At 35.0% G+C, this 15,537-nt stretch overlaps 1 protein-coding gene across 2 annotated transcripts in view; it reads right to left on the minus strand.

The window, feature by feature from the left end:
- Window positions 1-779: 779 nt before the first annotated feature.
- The window catches only part of LOC123546503 (uncharacterized), a 36,619-nt gene continuing 21,861 nt past the window's right edge, over window positions 780-15,537 (minus strand). For both annotated transcript variants that reach the window (XM_045332840.2, XM_045332841.2), the window contains exons 5-13: window positions 15,323-15,403; window positions 14,130-14,248; window positions 12,550-12,640; window positions 11,177-11,262; window positions 10,661-10,815; window positions 9,829-9,902; window positions 7,939-8,170; window positions 5,296-5,398; window positions 780-4,920 (exon numbers count right to left, since the gene is read on the minus strand). In XM_045332840.2, the coding sequence (XP_045188775.2) occupies window positions 4,713-4,920; window positions 5,296-5,398; window positions 7,939-8,170; window positions 9,829-9,902; window positions 10,661-10,815; window positions 11,177-11,262; window positions 12,550-12,640; window positions 14,130-14,248; window positions 15,323-15,403 (1,149 nt within the window). In that variant the 3' untranslated portion in view covers window positions 780-4,712. The remainder of the gene's footprint in view (window positions 4,921-5,295; window positions 5,399-7,938; window positions 8,171-9,828; window positions 9,903-10,660; window positions 10,816-11,176; window positions 11,263-12,549; window positions 12,641-14,129; window positions 14,249-15,322; window positions 15,404-15,537) is intronic.

Raw genomic sequence — 15,537 nt, forward strand, 5'->3', positions numbered from 1 at the left:
GCCGAATATGTCATTTACCACTATGGATTTTCATGCATGTGGCAAGTCATCCTCCTGAGTTTCTCAGCAAATGTTTCATAAGCTCCCCTGTTCCATAGTCAGGACTCTATTCAAGCTGGAGAGCTGTGGAAGGAGACTGGACTCTGCAATCAAGCTGGAGAGCTGTGGAAGGAGACTGGGCACTGTTCAAGCTGTGAAAGGAGACTGGACACTGTTTAAGCTGTGGAAGGAAACTGGGCTCTGTTCAAGCTGGAGAGCTGTGGAAGGAGACTGGGCACTGTTCAAGCTGTGGAAGGAGACTGGGCTCTGTTCAAGCTGGAGAGCTGTTGAAGGAGACTGGGCACTGTTCAAGCTGGAGAGCTGTGGAAGGAGACTGAGCTCTGTTCAAGCTGGAGAGCTGTTGAAGGAGACTGGGCACTGTTCAAGCTGGAGAGCTCTGGAAGGAGACTGGGCACTGTTCAAGCTGTGGAAGGAGACTGGACTCTGTTCAAGTTGGGGAGCTGTGGAAGGAGACTGGAATCTGTTCAAGCTGGAGGGCTGTGGAAGGAGACTGGGCACTGTTCAAGCTGGAGAGCTTTGGAAGGAGACTGGGCACTGTTCAAGCTGGAGAGCTGTGGAAGATGACTGGGCACTGCTTAAGCTGGAGAGCTGTGGAAGGAGACTGGACACTGTTCAAGCCGAAGAGCTGTGGAAGGAAACTGGACACAATATTTGAAGATCATGAAATTTTGCAGACAATATTTTAAAATGGGATTTATTGAAATAAACAAGAGTTAAAGTAATTTTCAATTTTTAATATTTACTTCAATTAAGACTTAATAGAACATTTACTCTCCACATACATATCATGCATATGTACTGCTGTATTAAAAAACCTCAGTTTGCAGAGTTTCTATCCATTAAAGTCAAATTCATTGAAAATACAGACTGCATGCACAATCATGAGCAAAATATGTTTTAATACATTTTTCAAAAATATAATAAAGTTATGTTGTTAATCAAATGAATAGAGAGACAGAGCCATCCATGTTCTTCAACAATGTCAATACATTTTTACATCAAACGTAAGCTGCTGTTGAAACAGAAATAATTTACTGTGAAATCATTTTTATTCGCATAGGACGAATTTTCGCGTATTTCGCGCTGGAACCGATGCGCGAATTTATGACCGGGGTAATATTATTTTTAATTTCATTTTTTTCATTTATAAATTGAAAATGCGCGAATTAAAGCCCGCGCGAAACAGTCCTTTTTCACGTTTGCGCGAAATTTCATGCCAGCGAATTTAAATGATTTCACAGTAGTTGATGTTATAACAGAATTAAACAATGATTACAACTTTACTTGCAACAAGTCAGTGGACAGTGTGCTCGACTATTCTCAGTGCTTGATAGTATAATATAAGCTATGAGTCAAACTATAACATTACAATAAGCATATTCTAAGTTGAAAAGGGGCCATAATTCAGTCAAAATGCTTGATGGAGTTGCCTCCTCCTTTTTTACAGACTGGGGTCATGATGGTAAACAAGTATGCAAAATATCAAAGCAATATCTCAATGGACTTTGAAAATATTTGGGGTGGTACGCAAACTTTAACATTTAATCTAAGTCGAAAAGGGCCCATAATTCAGTCAAAATGCTTGACAGAGTTGCCTCCTCCTTTTTTACAGACTTGGGTCATGATGGTAAACAAGTATGCAAAATATCAAAGCAATATCTCAATGTACTTTGAAAATATTTTTTGGGTGGTACGCAAACTTTAACATTTGTGTGACACTCACGCTAACGCTGGGGCGAGTAGGATAGCTCCTCTATTCTTCGAATAGTCGAGCTAATAAAATGATTAGTTATCAGCAACATAATGCTTGTAAGAAAGCTTCAAGACAAAACAAATCTCTATTTCAAAATATTACAGAAGTTTACCGTATTAATTACCTAAAATTTCATAGATATAATATAGTAAAATTATGGTATTATGTATGTCTGGACAGTATGTAGGACAGGAGACTGTAATATATCCCAGTCCTCAATGGAATAAGGAAGTTAGGGTAAGGTATATTTCTGATTTCAACAAACCTATCAGTGGATCACTTTCAAACATTACGTTGTTTTTCAAGCCAATATTGTATAAAATCAGGTATTTTTCTCCATATTTAATTTTTAAAAAGTCCAAACCCGAAAATGCATACATGTATTATGTCTAAAAGAACATAACTATCTGACATAAAAGTCCCTGAAATATGCCCTTGCCCACCTTATGTTAATGATGTATATCAAGTTTCATTTGCAATGGATGAAAACTATAGTTGAATACATAAGAAATATGTGACAGATTGACATAGGGCAAAACAATGCATACACTGTATGATTTACAGTAAAGAAATGCAACACCATTAATATATGAATATTCTGAGAGTCAGATGCACAATTATTCTGCCCTATAGCAAAGAACTACAATTCTGAGAGTCAGATGCACAATTATTCTGCCCTATAGCAAAGAACTACAATTCTGAGAGTCAGAATAAGATGCCTATTCTGCCCTATAACAAAGAACTACAATTCTGTGAGTCAGTCACAAGTAAAACAAAGGGCCACATCATCTCTTTGTTGTCATAGGGCAAAGGTATATTTAACAAGTGCACCACCTGCAGGGGCCAATCTGTCAGTGCCTGACAGAAGACAACATGCGAGAAGAGTTATGGTTCTTGACCTTCTTACTCACCTACTGACAATAAATGTATAAACTTGCAAAGCTATGGCATTTAAGGAAATGGATCTGAACAATATTTTTAACCAGGGAATACCAATTTTCTTATTTAGATATGGTGATAATTCTGACAAAATGCAAGAAAGAGTTACAATTTTTGTCCTACTTACTCATCTTATGATAATGTTTGTACAAAGTTTCAAAGCTTTAGCTCTAGAAGTATGCAAGAAAGTGGACCTAACTAAGAAGTTCAAATCCTTTAAGTATGAAAGGGTCATAATTCTGATAAACTGTAAGTGAAAATTATGACTCTTGGTATACATTCTCAACTAATAATGTTAAATAACAGTACCAAATTTTAAAGCTGTAATTTATAGTATGAAAGAAAAGAGGACCTAAGCAAAACTTTTAACAAAGTACAAAATGCACCAAAATTCTTTCAAAATGCAAGTAAACATGGTAAAAGTTACAATTCTTGGCCTACAAACTTATCTAAAAATGACAAGCATGTGTACAAACTTAAATGCTATAGCTGTTTAAGCACTTGTGTGGAATTAATAAAAAAAACGTTACCAATTTCCAATGCTCACACTAACAATCAAATGTTAACTGTTTAAAAATAAACCGACTTATTTATAAAACAGATTTGACACTATAAAAACGAACAGCAAAATTTTGCAAAATCTCACTAATGACTTCTTGATAACCAAACAGAGAAACTTTCTAATACTTCATTTAACAAGCATCTCGGCATTTTAGTGACAGGTGCTTGCACAACTATTTCTTTGCATATGGTAATGCCCGTAATATATCATGGAGAAACTCCATTCACGGTGCAATGTTATATGCTCCTCTCACAACTAAAACTTTAATAGAGTTTAAGGTCAAGATAACTATTGACATAGAATTCTGAAGAACAAGAGCAAACTACAATCATGCACTTACATCTCTTTACAAAGTACTACATGTATGTTGTTAATTGAAAATGCATTAAGTCTTATTAAAAATCATATATGTATATTAAAATATGCATGCCTAAACAAATTAAAATCTGGGTAACAACTTAAATTACAACCCCCCCCCGCCCCCACCCTTCCCAAAATAAATGTTTTTCTGGCAAAGTTAAATGAACACTAAATGAACTTTGGCAAAATAGCTATGACTATGTTCTTCTGAGAGGAGCGGGGAGACTGGAATTCGAAAATTCAAACAAACCAGAAATAATAGACATACATCCTGGTGTTTATTCATTGACAGGTACAAAAAAAATAACATTCTATGCTTAGGTATTTGCTATAGTCCTAAAAAACTGAAAGGTATTAAAATTGAGATTTCTGCTTACATATTCTTGTAAATTGTTTGCGGATATATGATTTTGTAGAGTTTTTATGGCAAATTTATCATACAATCATTTCAATCTGGAATTTTTACAAAAAACAGCAAAAATAAATGTCTCACAGAAAAAATTTGATTTTACAGTATCATCCAATAAGTAAAATGTTCATTCTGTCAAAAAAGCAAACCTGAACAACCACAGAATCAGTAATGCTAACACACAGTATTAACTAATAACTGTGCTCTATGGCACTACACCGTATCACTTGAATGCTGCACTGAAAAATGTTCTTTATTGTCAAATTGTAACATCTGACTTTTCCTCCCATAACATCTGTTTAGGGAGTACCTTCTATTATAGGCACAGCTCCCATAGTCCACATATAAATACTGATACCATGTAGTTATACCGAATCTTCATTCCATATGAAAATACTGTGAGGTTACACAGAATCTTCAGTCCCTGTGTAAATACCATGTGGTTACACAGAATCTTCAGTCCCTGTGTAAATACCATGTGGTTACACAGAATCTTCAGTCCATGTGTAGATTCCATGTGGTTACACAGAATCTTCAGTCCCTGCGTAAATACCCCATGATTACACAGTCCATGTGTATGACACTGAGTACATAAGAATGTGTGACAAATGTATGATTCCTGTTCAGTTTCAAGAATTTAAAAATAAACTATCAACTGACATCTCACATGCACTTCTATAGTCTAACATAGTTGACATAAACTGACGGAATTCCCGTAATATTTCCCGTTCTTGCCTACCCGACTGGTTTGGGTACCTTGTAGAATATACAAGTTTGTCTGCTAGATAATGAAGCCATAGCACATTGGAATGAGAACAGAATGTCTCCCAGTTACCTCTGAAAGTAAAATATATCAACTTTGGCAGAACTGAAACAAACAAATGCAGACAAATTTATTGAACAATACATTCTTTCCTCTGTTTAAAACTGAATTTCCTTAAAGGCTCTTTATATGAGAAACAGAGCTTTCATCACAAAACACATTTTGAACACAAAGACATTCCGAAGAACACAAATGTCTAAGAAGATAAAGCATTAGGTTTAGGTGAAAAACACTAAAAGTGAAATAAATATGAAGACTATAAATCAACAATGATTTAACAACTTGAGAAAATGTTTTCCCTTCTACAAAACTCCATGCCCGAGCCACACTCCATACTACAGATACAAAAATTACTTTTGTTAAAAACTGTATTAAGATATGGAGCATACTTATTCTCTTTTTTCATCTCCCTGTAGATATCAAACTGGTAATCACCCTGGCCGTCAAACAGTGTGTCATCATCAGGAATTGTAATGTAGACTGTACATCCATCTGTAAAATACATAACATCATCATCATCATTATCATCATCACTGCTACAATCACTGCCACAACAACTTTCTACCGAACAACACCGCCTTAATATTTATAAATATCCTAAGACGATATTAATCACAAACTGGCAACTCTTTTAAAATAAGAGTTTCACAGGCAGCTTGAAGACTTTGGTAGGTCAACTAAGGAACATTTGTATCCAATTATTTTGAAAACGAGCCAGCACTTTCTGACAAGATTCTCAATGTTTCCACTACAGTATCAATGAAGAAAAATGTGCCTATCACCTTCTTGGCCATCTTAATTGACATACCTTAATGATCTGAAGGACTTTGGTAGAAGGTCACCCAATGAATGATTGTGTGTATTAATTTCAAAATCATGCTAGTGGTTTCAGAGAACAAGACATAAAGCTCTACATACCCATACAGACAACCAGAAGGTCAATCAAGGAAAATTTGTATCAATTTATTTTAAACTCAGCTAGTGGTTTCAGAGAAGAATTTTCATATAGACATATAGGGAAAACTGACAGTGTCCCCTATGGGAGATGCTTTTTTCACAAATCAAATCAATGTTGCTTGATGGAATTCGGTAGAGGGTCATCCAAAGACATTGTTGTGAAATTACGGCCAGGATTTTCTGAGATGTTTTGAAGATTTTCCTCTTGGTTGCCACGTCACCAGAGTTTTATATAGGTGACCTAAATTTAAAAGAATTTGCAACTTGAATGTGTCTGTAGGACACAGGGTGTGCCCCCCACTGGTACATTTGTCACAAATAAGGGGAAATCATTCAAATGTTTGCAGTCTTAATGGGGTATAGCCTCAAAACAAAAATTATGAAATGGATTCATTATTCTATACCATATACTTTTTGAGCTATTTGCATCACAAACAAAAAATCCACTATTTTGGCTATTTCAAGGGCCATATCTCTGTATTAAACGCTAAAATTCTCAAGAAAAGCCATGTAAGGTATTATCAAGAAGTTTCATGAATTACATTAAATACTTTTTGAGTGAGTGCACAATAGGTGAAAATGTGCATTTTTGACTATTTCAGGGGCCATAACTCTGAAAATTAGGGCAAGCCAACGAAAAAATAGAGGTGCCAAGTTCATACCATAATAAAGATTATGCAAGGTTTCATCAATTTATATCAAACACTTTTGAGCTAGGCATGTCACAAGGTGAAAATGTGCATTTTTGACTTTTCAGGGGCCATAACTCTAAAATATGGGCAGGACCAGATGAAAAAATAGAAGGTGCGCAAGTTCATATCATGATTAAGACTCATGCAAGGTTTCATCAATTTATATCTAATACGTTTTGAGCTAGGTGTGTCACAAGGTGAAAATGTGCATTTTTGACTATTTCAGGGGCCATAACTCTAAAAATTATGGGCAGAGCCAGACGAAAAAATAGAAGGTGCGCAAGTTCATACCATGATAAAGACTTATGCAAGGTTTCATCAATTTATATCAAATACGTTTTGAGCTAGGCATGTCACAAGGTGAAAATGTGCATTTTTGACTTTCAGGGGCCATAACTCTAGAAATAGGGGGGCGGACCTAGATGAAAAAATAGAAGGTGCGCAAGTTCATATCATGATTAAGACTCATGCAAGGTTTCACTAATCTATATAAAATACTTTTTGAGCTAGGTGTGTCACAAGGTGAAAATGTACATTTTTGACTATTTCAGGGGCCATAACTCTAAAATTTGGGGGCGGAGCCAGACGAAAAATAGAAGGTGCACAAGTTCATATCATGATAAAGACTCATGCAAGGTTTCATCAATTTATATCAAATACTTTTTGAGCTAGGCGTGTCACGAACTTCGGACGGGTGGGGGGGCATAAAAAGTGCACCAAAAACACTTCTGTGAAGTTCTTATGAGACTGGGTCTCTGTTTAAATGTTATTTAAAGAAATTGTGAAACAATATACATGTATATATTATATGATTTATATAGCACCATTTTCATGATAAACACATTCAAAAGCGCTTTACACTATGCAAAGGCAACCCCTCAGGGCACGGAATTCCTCCTCTACTAGTACAAATACAGAGCGATCTAACCCGAGGGACAGTGAGACAAAGCTCCCAGAACATAGAGAAATTCTTTAAGATATAGGCCCGTCTGGCTAACTTAGCCTAGTTCTTAGAAAGGACAGTCTGGGCATGCCCAGTGTATATAGCACTGATACACCCAAAGCCGTCTTTCCTGGGAAGACCCAGTACTGGCCTCTTTAGGTTGGATACACTCAAGAGCATCTAACACTGGCTTTATCACTAGTAAATGTTTGGACTGGGTTAGACAGTGACATTGTATTACAAGTATAAACTCTGACTAGTATTTTATCCTTTTTATCACATGTAAGCCTTTAATGATGAAACATAGAACTTTTTTTACCTTTATCAATTTGTCCAACGTCTTCTACACTTGAAATGATGTCAACATGAAAATGTTATTACACTAGTGTAATACCAAAGCATGCATCAAACATGTGATAATGACATTTAGTATATATTACCTTTGGTTAATCGTGACATGGTGAAGTCAATCACACTGGCTTCGACACCCTGAGATGGGACAGTAATAGGTTTTCCCAGCAACTTGAATGTAATATCTTCCTTCTCTGTGGGACGTACCAGCACATTACCCCAATGTAGGTCACGATGTTCAAACTGTAGGGACTCCTCGGCAACAGCAAGTGCATATGCTACTTGTGTGAGAACACTTTTTGCCTGCTGTATTGAATCAAACTGGGGAAAAAATGGATTTGCTCTTACAGACAAGAAATTTAAGTATTACTTTTATACCAAACTTTAGTAATAATGTAATACGAAGAAGACCTTAATATTTTTGAAACAAAAGCAAAGAAGAATCTCTTAAGTTTTTTTATCTAACGTTTCATATAATTTTGAAACAAGAGCTGTCACTAATGGTGACAAATGCCCCCGCAGCACCTTGACCTTTGACTTGGTGACCCCAAAGTCAGTAGGGGTGGTGTACTCAATAAGAACTATCAGCATGTGAAGTTTGAAGGTCCTTGGTGCAGTGGTTCGCATGTAAAGTGCCTTCATGCAAAAAGTTAATGTTGGCCCCTGTGACCTTTGACCTGGTGACCCCAAAGTCAGTAGGGGTGGTGTACTCAATAAGTACTATCAGCATGTGAAGTTTGAAGGTCCTGGGTGAAGTGGTTCGCGAGTAAAGTGCCTTCATGCAAAAAGTTAACGTTGGCCCCTGTGACCTTGACCTTTGACCTGGTGACCCCAAAGTCAGTAGGGATGGTGTATTCAATAAGTACTATCAGCATGTGAAGTTTGAAGGTCCTGGGTGCAGTGGTTCGCGAGTAAAGTGCCTTTATGCAAAAAGTTAACATTGGCCCCTGTGACCTTGACCTTTGACCCCCTAAGTCAGTAGGGGTGGTGTACTCAATAAGTACTATCAGCATGTGAAGTCTGAAGGTCCTGGGTGTAGTGGTTCGCGAGTAAAGTGCCTTCATGCAAAAAGTTAACGTTGTGACGAACTAACTAACTAACTAACGAACGGACGGACAGTTGAAAACTAATATGCCTCCCTTCCGGGGCATAACAAAAATAATCATTTTTTAATAATCTTAGTTTTTAACACCATTTAGTTCTGCATGTACATGTACATCAAAAACAAGGTGTAAGTCTACAGACCAGATATTGAGACCAGATATCGAAGATAAATTTTCTCATATTTATTTAACTCTTATCATCTTCAGCTATATTCTAGAGAACACAGACCTTTCTTTTGTCTGTACTGAGCTAAATTCATTATTAAGGTCGTTCTGCATGTTTGGATCATTTTCCTCTCCAAAGCAGAATCTGATTAAACCATGATTTTTTCAAAAGTTCAGAATATACTATTATAAATAAAACTCTGCAAATAAAACAGATAGCCTTGTATGCTTGACTTTTTGCTTTCTAGACTGATGGACCTAGCGCAAGTTTTCGTAGCGGTAGTCTACAGGAAAATTGAAATTTTGGTGATACCGGGTATTTCTTAAACAGAATTTTTGTACAATGCAGATTTTTAACAAGACTTTTCATAGCTTTTATTAAAACACAAAATTTCATGGTATATGATTGAATAAAATGTACAAGTCTGTATGCTTATTTTTGAGATATTTGTCCCGGATTCATGAGACCTGAAATTTTAAGCGAATATGAAGGCATTGTTTGGAATTATTGCAAGTGTCAACATTTTTGTTGTCATTTTTTGACAGTAGAAAGTTAATATTGTTGTTTATATAAATGTGCACACATGATTACATTTATATGTAGAATGCTTTTCCTTATGTCATATGAAGATTTAATTCTATGTTATCTATACAAATGATGTCATGACTTCTGGTCTATCAAACATGCAGAACTATCTTAAAAGCAGTTACCTTATATGATTCTAGGTCTGTCCCACAATCAGCAAACTCAAACACAATGTAAAGCTGCTTATCAGGGAATACATCTGAAAAACGGTATACAGTGGAATATGTACATAAAACATTAAATTATCCAGATAAAATAGATTCTTAAAAGAAAATCAAGATTTGTATGAAATTGTAGAATAACCCACATTTTTCCTTATGAACATAAAATATACTTATTTCTTGTTAAATTTCATTTTCAACAATTGTTTTCTCCAATATTTGTCAAGGGTTTGAATATTGGTTAATGCAGTAGAAAGCTTTAAGGAATCCTTTGTTTTTGATTATCTCCCTTTATGACTCAAGCTCATGTTCAGCATTTAAAGTAGATCTTTTTTAACAATGTAATTATGCAGAAGTCCTGTTATGTCAACTGAATAATCTGTTTTTAAAAAAGATTTTAAAGCCTTATGGGACTTTAAATAAGGAATCTTTTTACTTTGATTACAAACAAGAATGATGTCAACAACTTATGAAAATGTTTGACAGAAAAATAGCAAGAAGTTATGAGAAAAAAGCTAAAATATAAAAATAATTGGATATTAAATTTCCAACAATATTGGCAAGTCTACTTGATACCAATAATATATTACCCATTTTAAATTGAATTAAATGGACTATGGTATGTAGGTGTTGAGAACACAAGGTCCAATTTAGTGGTAATACATGTATTGTAAAGCCCTATCAAGTGCATAACTCACAAAACAAAATGGCCCTGAGGAACACTTGAAATCAATTACTCTGTCACAGAGCCATAATATTTTGAATACACATATGGAATCCTAATAAACCTACAAACCTGGTCTATCATTTTCTGAGCCTTTATTTTTATGAAATAAGTCCCACTGTCTGATCAACTCTGTTGGGTATTTTCCCTTCACACATGAAACGTTGTTCACTTGACAGAAGCTGGATGTAATACTGGATTTTGCACTCCGTAGATTACTTAATTCCCTGTAACAGAGTATCAAGCATTTCGTAAATCAAATTTTATCCCAAATTAATCTCTTTGTTACATAGGTTTTAACCAAATTGTAACTTGTTCTTCACAAATAACTGATGACTTCTACATGTAAAACTTGATATGGCAACATATTACTTTAAACAAACTGTTTTTAAGCAAAGCTAGAGAGAATGTTTGCCCAACTTTTGGATTCAGATAAAAACATCCAGACTTACTGTTTTTTCTCTTCCTACTGAACTAACCAGGCTTTGAGGTTATAAAGTAAGCTTTGGAGACATTTTCTGAAAGAGGTACAGAAAATCTACGCATACAACTTTTATTGATTTAGCAAACCAAATAAAATGAACATACTTTGCTATCACAACTTCTGGCAGAATTTCTGCAAACTTTTTCTGTGGTTCATCATTCACTTCAAAATCACCTTCTATTGGAATGACCTGTTAATAAACAAACTCTAAATGATACATTGGAATGAGATGTGACTTTCAAACATTCAGAAAAAGTATTATACAGTATATAAGGAGTTGTCCCAATTCCATCCTTGTACAGCTGCATACATTTTAATTTTCTTTCACTACTTCAGTAAGCATCTAAACCTTTCATAAAATATAGAAGATAGCACTCTGGACTATTTTATGCTGTATAGTGAGATAGGGCATATCTGATGAAACTAGAGCTGCTTTTAAGAAAAGCGCCTGTGCCTCCACAACTGCCTACTCATCTAAATAGTAAGTCAGTCTTTATATACTGTTTATTCACTACAAATATACCTATGAAGGGTCAAAAGGCTGATTTTGGGTAGTTCAAGGGCCATAATTTCAAACTGCCTAGGCCGATTTTGCTAGTTATCGATCTTGGTCGAGGACTTATGGTCAAACACATTTTGTTAAAGTCTGATGAAGATCGGATGAGAAATGTTCGACTTGGAGTGCGGACAAGATTTGTGACAGACAGACATACACACAGACTGGAGTAAATCAATATGTCTCCCATACCATTGTGTGGTGGGAGACATAACTATGCTATCACTGGAGTAATTAATGCAGGTGATGATGTGAACAACTTTTGCTTTCAATTTAAATCAAATCCAATAAGTAATAACAGGAACACACTGAAGTGCATCAAAGAAACAATGCTGTAACAATTATGGACCTTGTGTCATATGGTGCAAGGGATGATGTGGAACAATTACCGATAGTACAGTTTGAATGAAATCATAAATCAACAGGGACTGGAAAAGCACCAAAACTTTAACCTAAAATTCCAAGTAAAAGGGGGCATAATTCATGAAATATGACCCTTGTGGCATATGATGTGGGAGATAATGTGGAAGAACTATTAAATTTCAGTTTGAATAAAATCCTTTGATAACAGAGATAAGGTAAGGATGTATCACAACTTGGAAGCAGGAATCTGGATGGAGATGCTGATGAAAGGGCAAGTAGGATAGCTCTCCATACTGTAAAGCTAAAATCTGTGACATACAGAAGCAATTTCCATTCATAAAAGAAAATTAAATAATTCTAACCAAGACAGAATCTGATAAATATTCTGTTCACCTTGAACTTCAACTAAATCATAACTGTAAGTCACTGTCATACACATAACAAGACCCATCCCAGCAAAACTATTAGTTTTATTTTTCTGAATGCATCACACACATTTATAAATCAACAACAGGTCTTGATTATTTTATATATAGGTCCAACAAATGAAAACTTCACCTTGATGGCAACAGCCTCCCCATCAGTGTTGAAACTTCTGAAAACTTCTCCATACACGCCCTCTCCTATCTTCTTACACTTTGAGATCATTCTGAAAATATAATGAGCTAATGTTTTACATCGGTTGCAAAGTTTTGACAGGCTGAAGTTTCACTGCAGAAAAAGAAATTAAAGCAGTATACATGTTTAGGGACGGGTAAAATCAGACATTTTGTAACATGGTATATTATGACATATATATGATAGAATGATAATATATTATTAGCTGAAAAGTGATGTTTGTAATGAACTCCAAATTACAGCTGTGCATGTTTCTATTTGCTTATTTGCTATACCAGCACCATAGCATAATATGCTAAAAAAGTTCAGAGAAAAAGATATTCAAATATTACAAGTAAATCCATTAACAAGCTACTGTAAGAGATATAAAAACATTTCCTAATATACATGCAATTATATATGAGTAACTGAGTTACGCATTCTGCCATATCAATGGCACACCGCTGTTTTACTCCAAGAAATATATAAATCTACCATAAGTAACTTGTATTGATATTTTATTAGTCCCTAACCGGTAACACCATAGGGGACTGTAGGAATGCCTTTCGTCCTTCAGTTTGTTTGTCAGTCTGTCTGCAAACCTGGGTCCAGCAATTACTTAAAATGTATTCAAGCTAGGTTTATAAAACTTGTTATGTGAATAGAGGGTAATATGTCGATTACACATGTCCATGACTTATGTCTGTAGGTCAAAGGTCAAGGTCACTATTGAAGGTCAAGTGCTACATGACATTTATATGCATTGATGGATTATGCAATGTTCCCCATGATGAGTCAATGTGTATGACCTTTGTCGGTCGAAGGTGAAGGTTATTATTGAAATTTTTCCACCAGCAGGGGACTTCTGTATTGCCACTGCTATACTCGGTCACTTGTTATTCTAACATTTTTTCAGTCTGTATAAAACAACCATGGTTTTCTTTCAACCAATATTTTGCAGACAACATATGTATATGACACACATGAGCTGTAAATCTAGTGTGGTCTATTTTCAGTGTTCTTTAAAAGTAATGTATATCATGAAAAATACTGCATATATACACTTTCAGCAACAAGATTGTTTATATAGCAGAACATTTATGCAAATTATTTAGACCAGCCATCACATGAAGCAGGTGATACTCTGAAGTTTAATTTATTTTTATTTTCAAAATTTGCATATCATATAATGTGAATGGGAATATTGCTGGATTTGACTGTTCAATTCAGAGCTTTGTCTTGGAACTGGTCAATGGCTAGGCTGTATTTAGAAAATTATAATCTCAACTCCAGTTTTATAACTAAAACTTGGTTTTCCGATATAATCTTAGGTTTCTTCAATATTGAGCTAAAATAACTTTATAATAAATAACTTCATGGAAAATTTTTAAGCTGTCTGTTAGCTATGTGTCACAGGAGCAACAAAATAGTGTTTCACACTCATGGGAGAAAGTTCCAGTCCAGTCTGACAGCACATTATTCACAGACAGTGACATATATAACAATAATACACTATAATGTGTGGTGTAGTATAAACTTACTTCTTTGACAAAGCTGTGCTGAAGGTAATAGCTTCAGTCTGGTCACAGAGTACAAGAACTCTGGCTTGAGCTGACAATGGAACCATACTGCTCTTCTTTCTCTTTGGTGTCAGAAGTTCCTAAATACACAAACACAATTTAGATCATAGGTCACTATAAAATTAAAATGTATAAGTATATACTGTAAGAATGAAATCAATGTCCTAAAAAACTTACAGACAAAACATCAAAAGCAGTAACTTGTAAATAAGTAAATCTTTGATGTATTTAACCTTTAGCCAGCTAAATTTCTAAAATGAACTGGTCCATCATTCAATTTGGGCAGTACAACTTCCTATTCAAAGGGGTGTTCACTGAAAATTTACTGACTGAATAGCAAACAGTGAAGACCATGATCTTGGTCTGCACTGGTCACAAAGGCAAAACCACTTCCCGCCAGCAGGCTAAAGGTTAATCAACTGACCCATTTATGATTTATAAATAACAGGGCTCAATTAAAATCTGAACTTTGATACTATTGTACCATATATAATTGACACATATTTACTTGCCATAGTCTACTACTCTAAATATCTAAGACAGTACAAATCTTTTATTCACATTAATTTTGAAACATCTTTTAAACATTTCATTTGCATCCCCCCCCCCCCTCGCCACACACACACACACACACACAAATTTAGTATTTAGACAAAATCTGAGCCATCAGTACAGAAGAAATGCTTGTTAAAGCACAATAACATTTCCTGTGAAGTCTAACAATTACCTCATACATTCAAACAAAGAAAGGCATATTTCTTATGTTAACATTTTTTACGTATTTTTCAATACCAAGGTCAGAATATATCGAAAAGTTAATTTCGTTAGTCTTGCAGCTTTTCTAGTAAAATATGATATCAATTTAATACTCTCTAGATTATAAATGTAGAACATGTAGAATAACTCATTTTTTTTATCAGACATTTTTTAGCAGATAATTAGTAGTAAGTATAAAGATTTTGTACAAATGTGCAAAAACTAATGTACTGAACTCCCAACCACTTTATCACCAAACTGTCATGAACATTACTGATAACAAAGCCCAAAATCTGTAACTTATGCCAGTATCATTCTGTTTTCTCCAGTGAATACTTTGAATTCAGACTGTAGCAAGATTTTTTCATTCAATACGAAAGAAAAATATGTAACCATACCGAAAATGAACTCTGCAGGTCTTGAAATTTACCACGCAGACTGTATTTCTTTCTTGGTGGTGTACAAGGATCTTCTTCCATCTGAAACAAGATATAAAGTCACACTATATACAAACTTTAGTATTATTTACTGATTTAAAACAACCTTCACAACAAAGACAGGCACTGATTCAGACACACATCAAAATAACTTTGTTAAAATGTCTGCTAATCAC

This window comes from Mercenaria mercenaria, chromosome 9, assembly GCF_021730395.1.
Source record: "Mercenaria mercenaria strain notata chromosome 9, MADL_Memer_1, whole genome shotgun sequence".
NCBI lineage: Eukaryota > Metazoa > Mollusca > Bivalvia > Venerida > Veneridae > Mercenaria > Mercenaria mercenaria.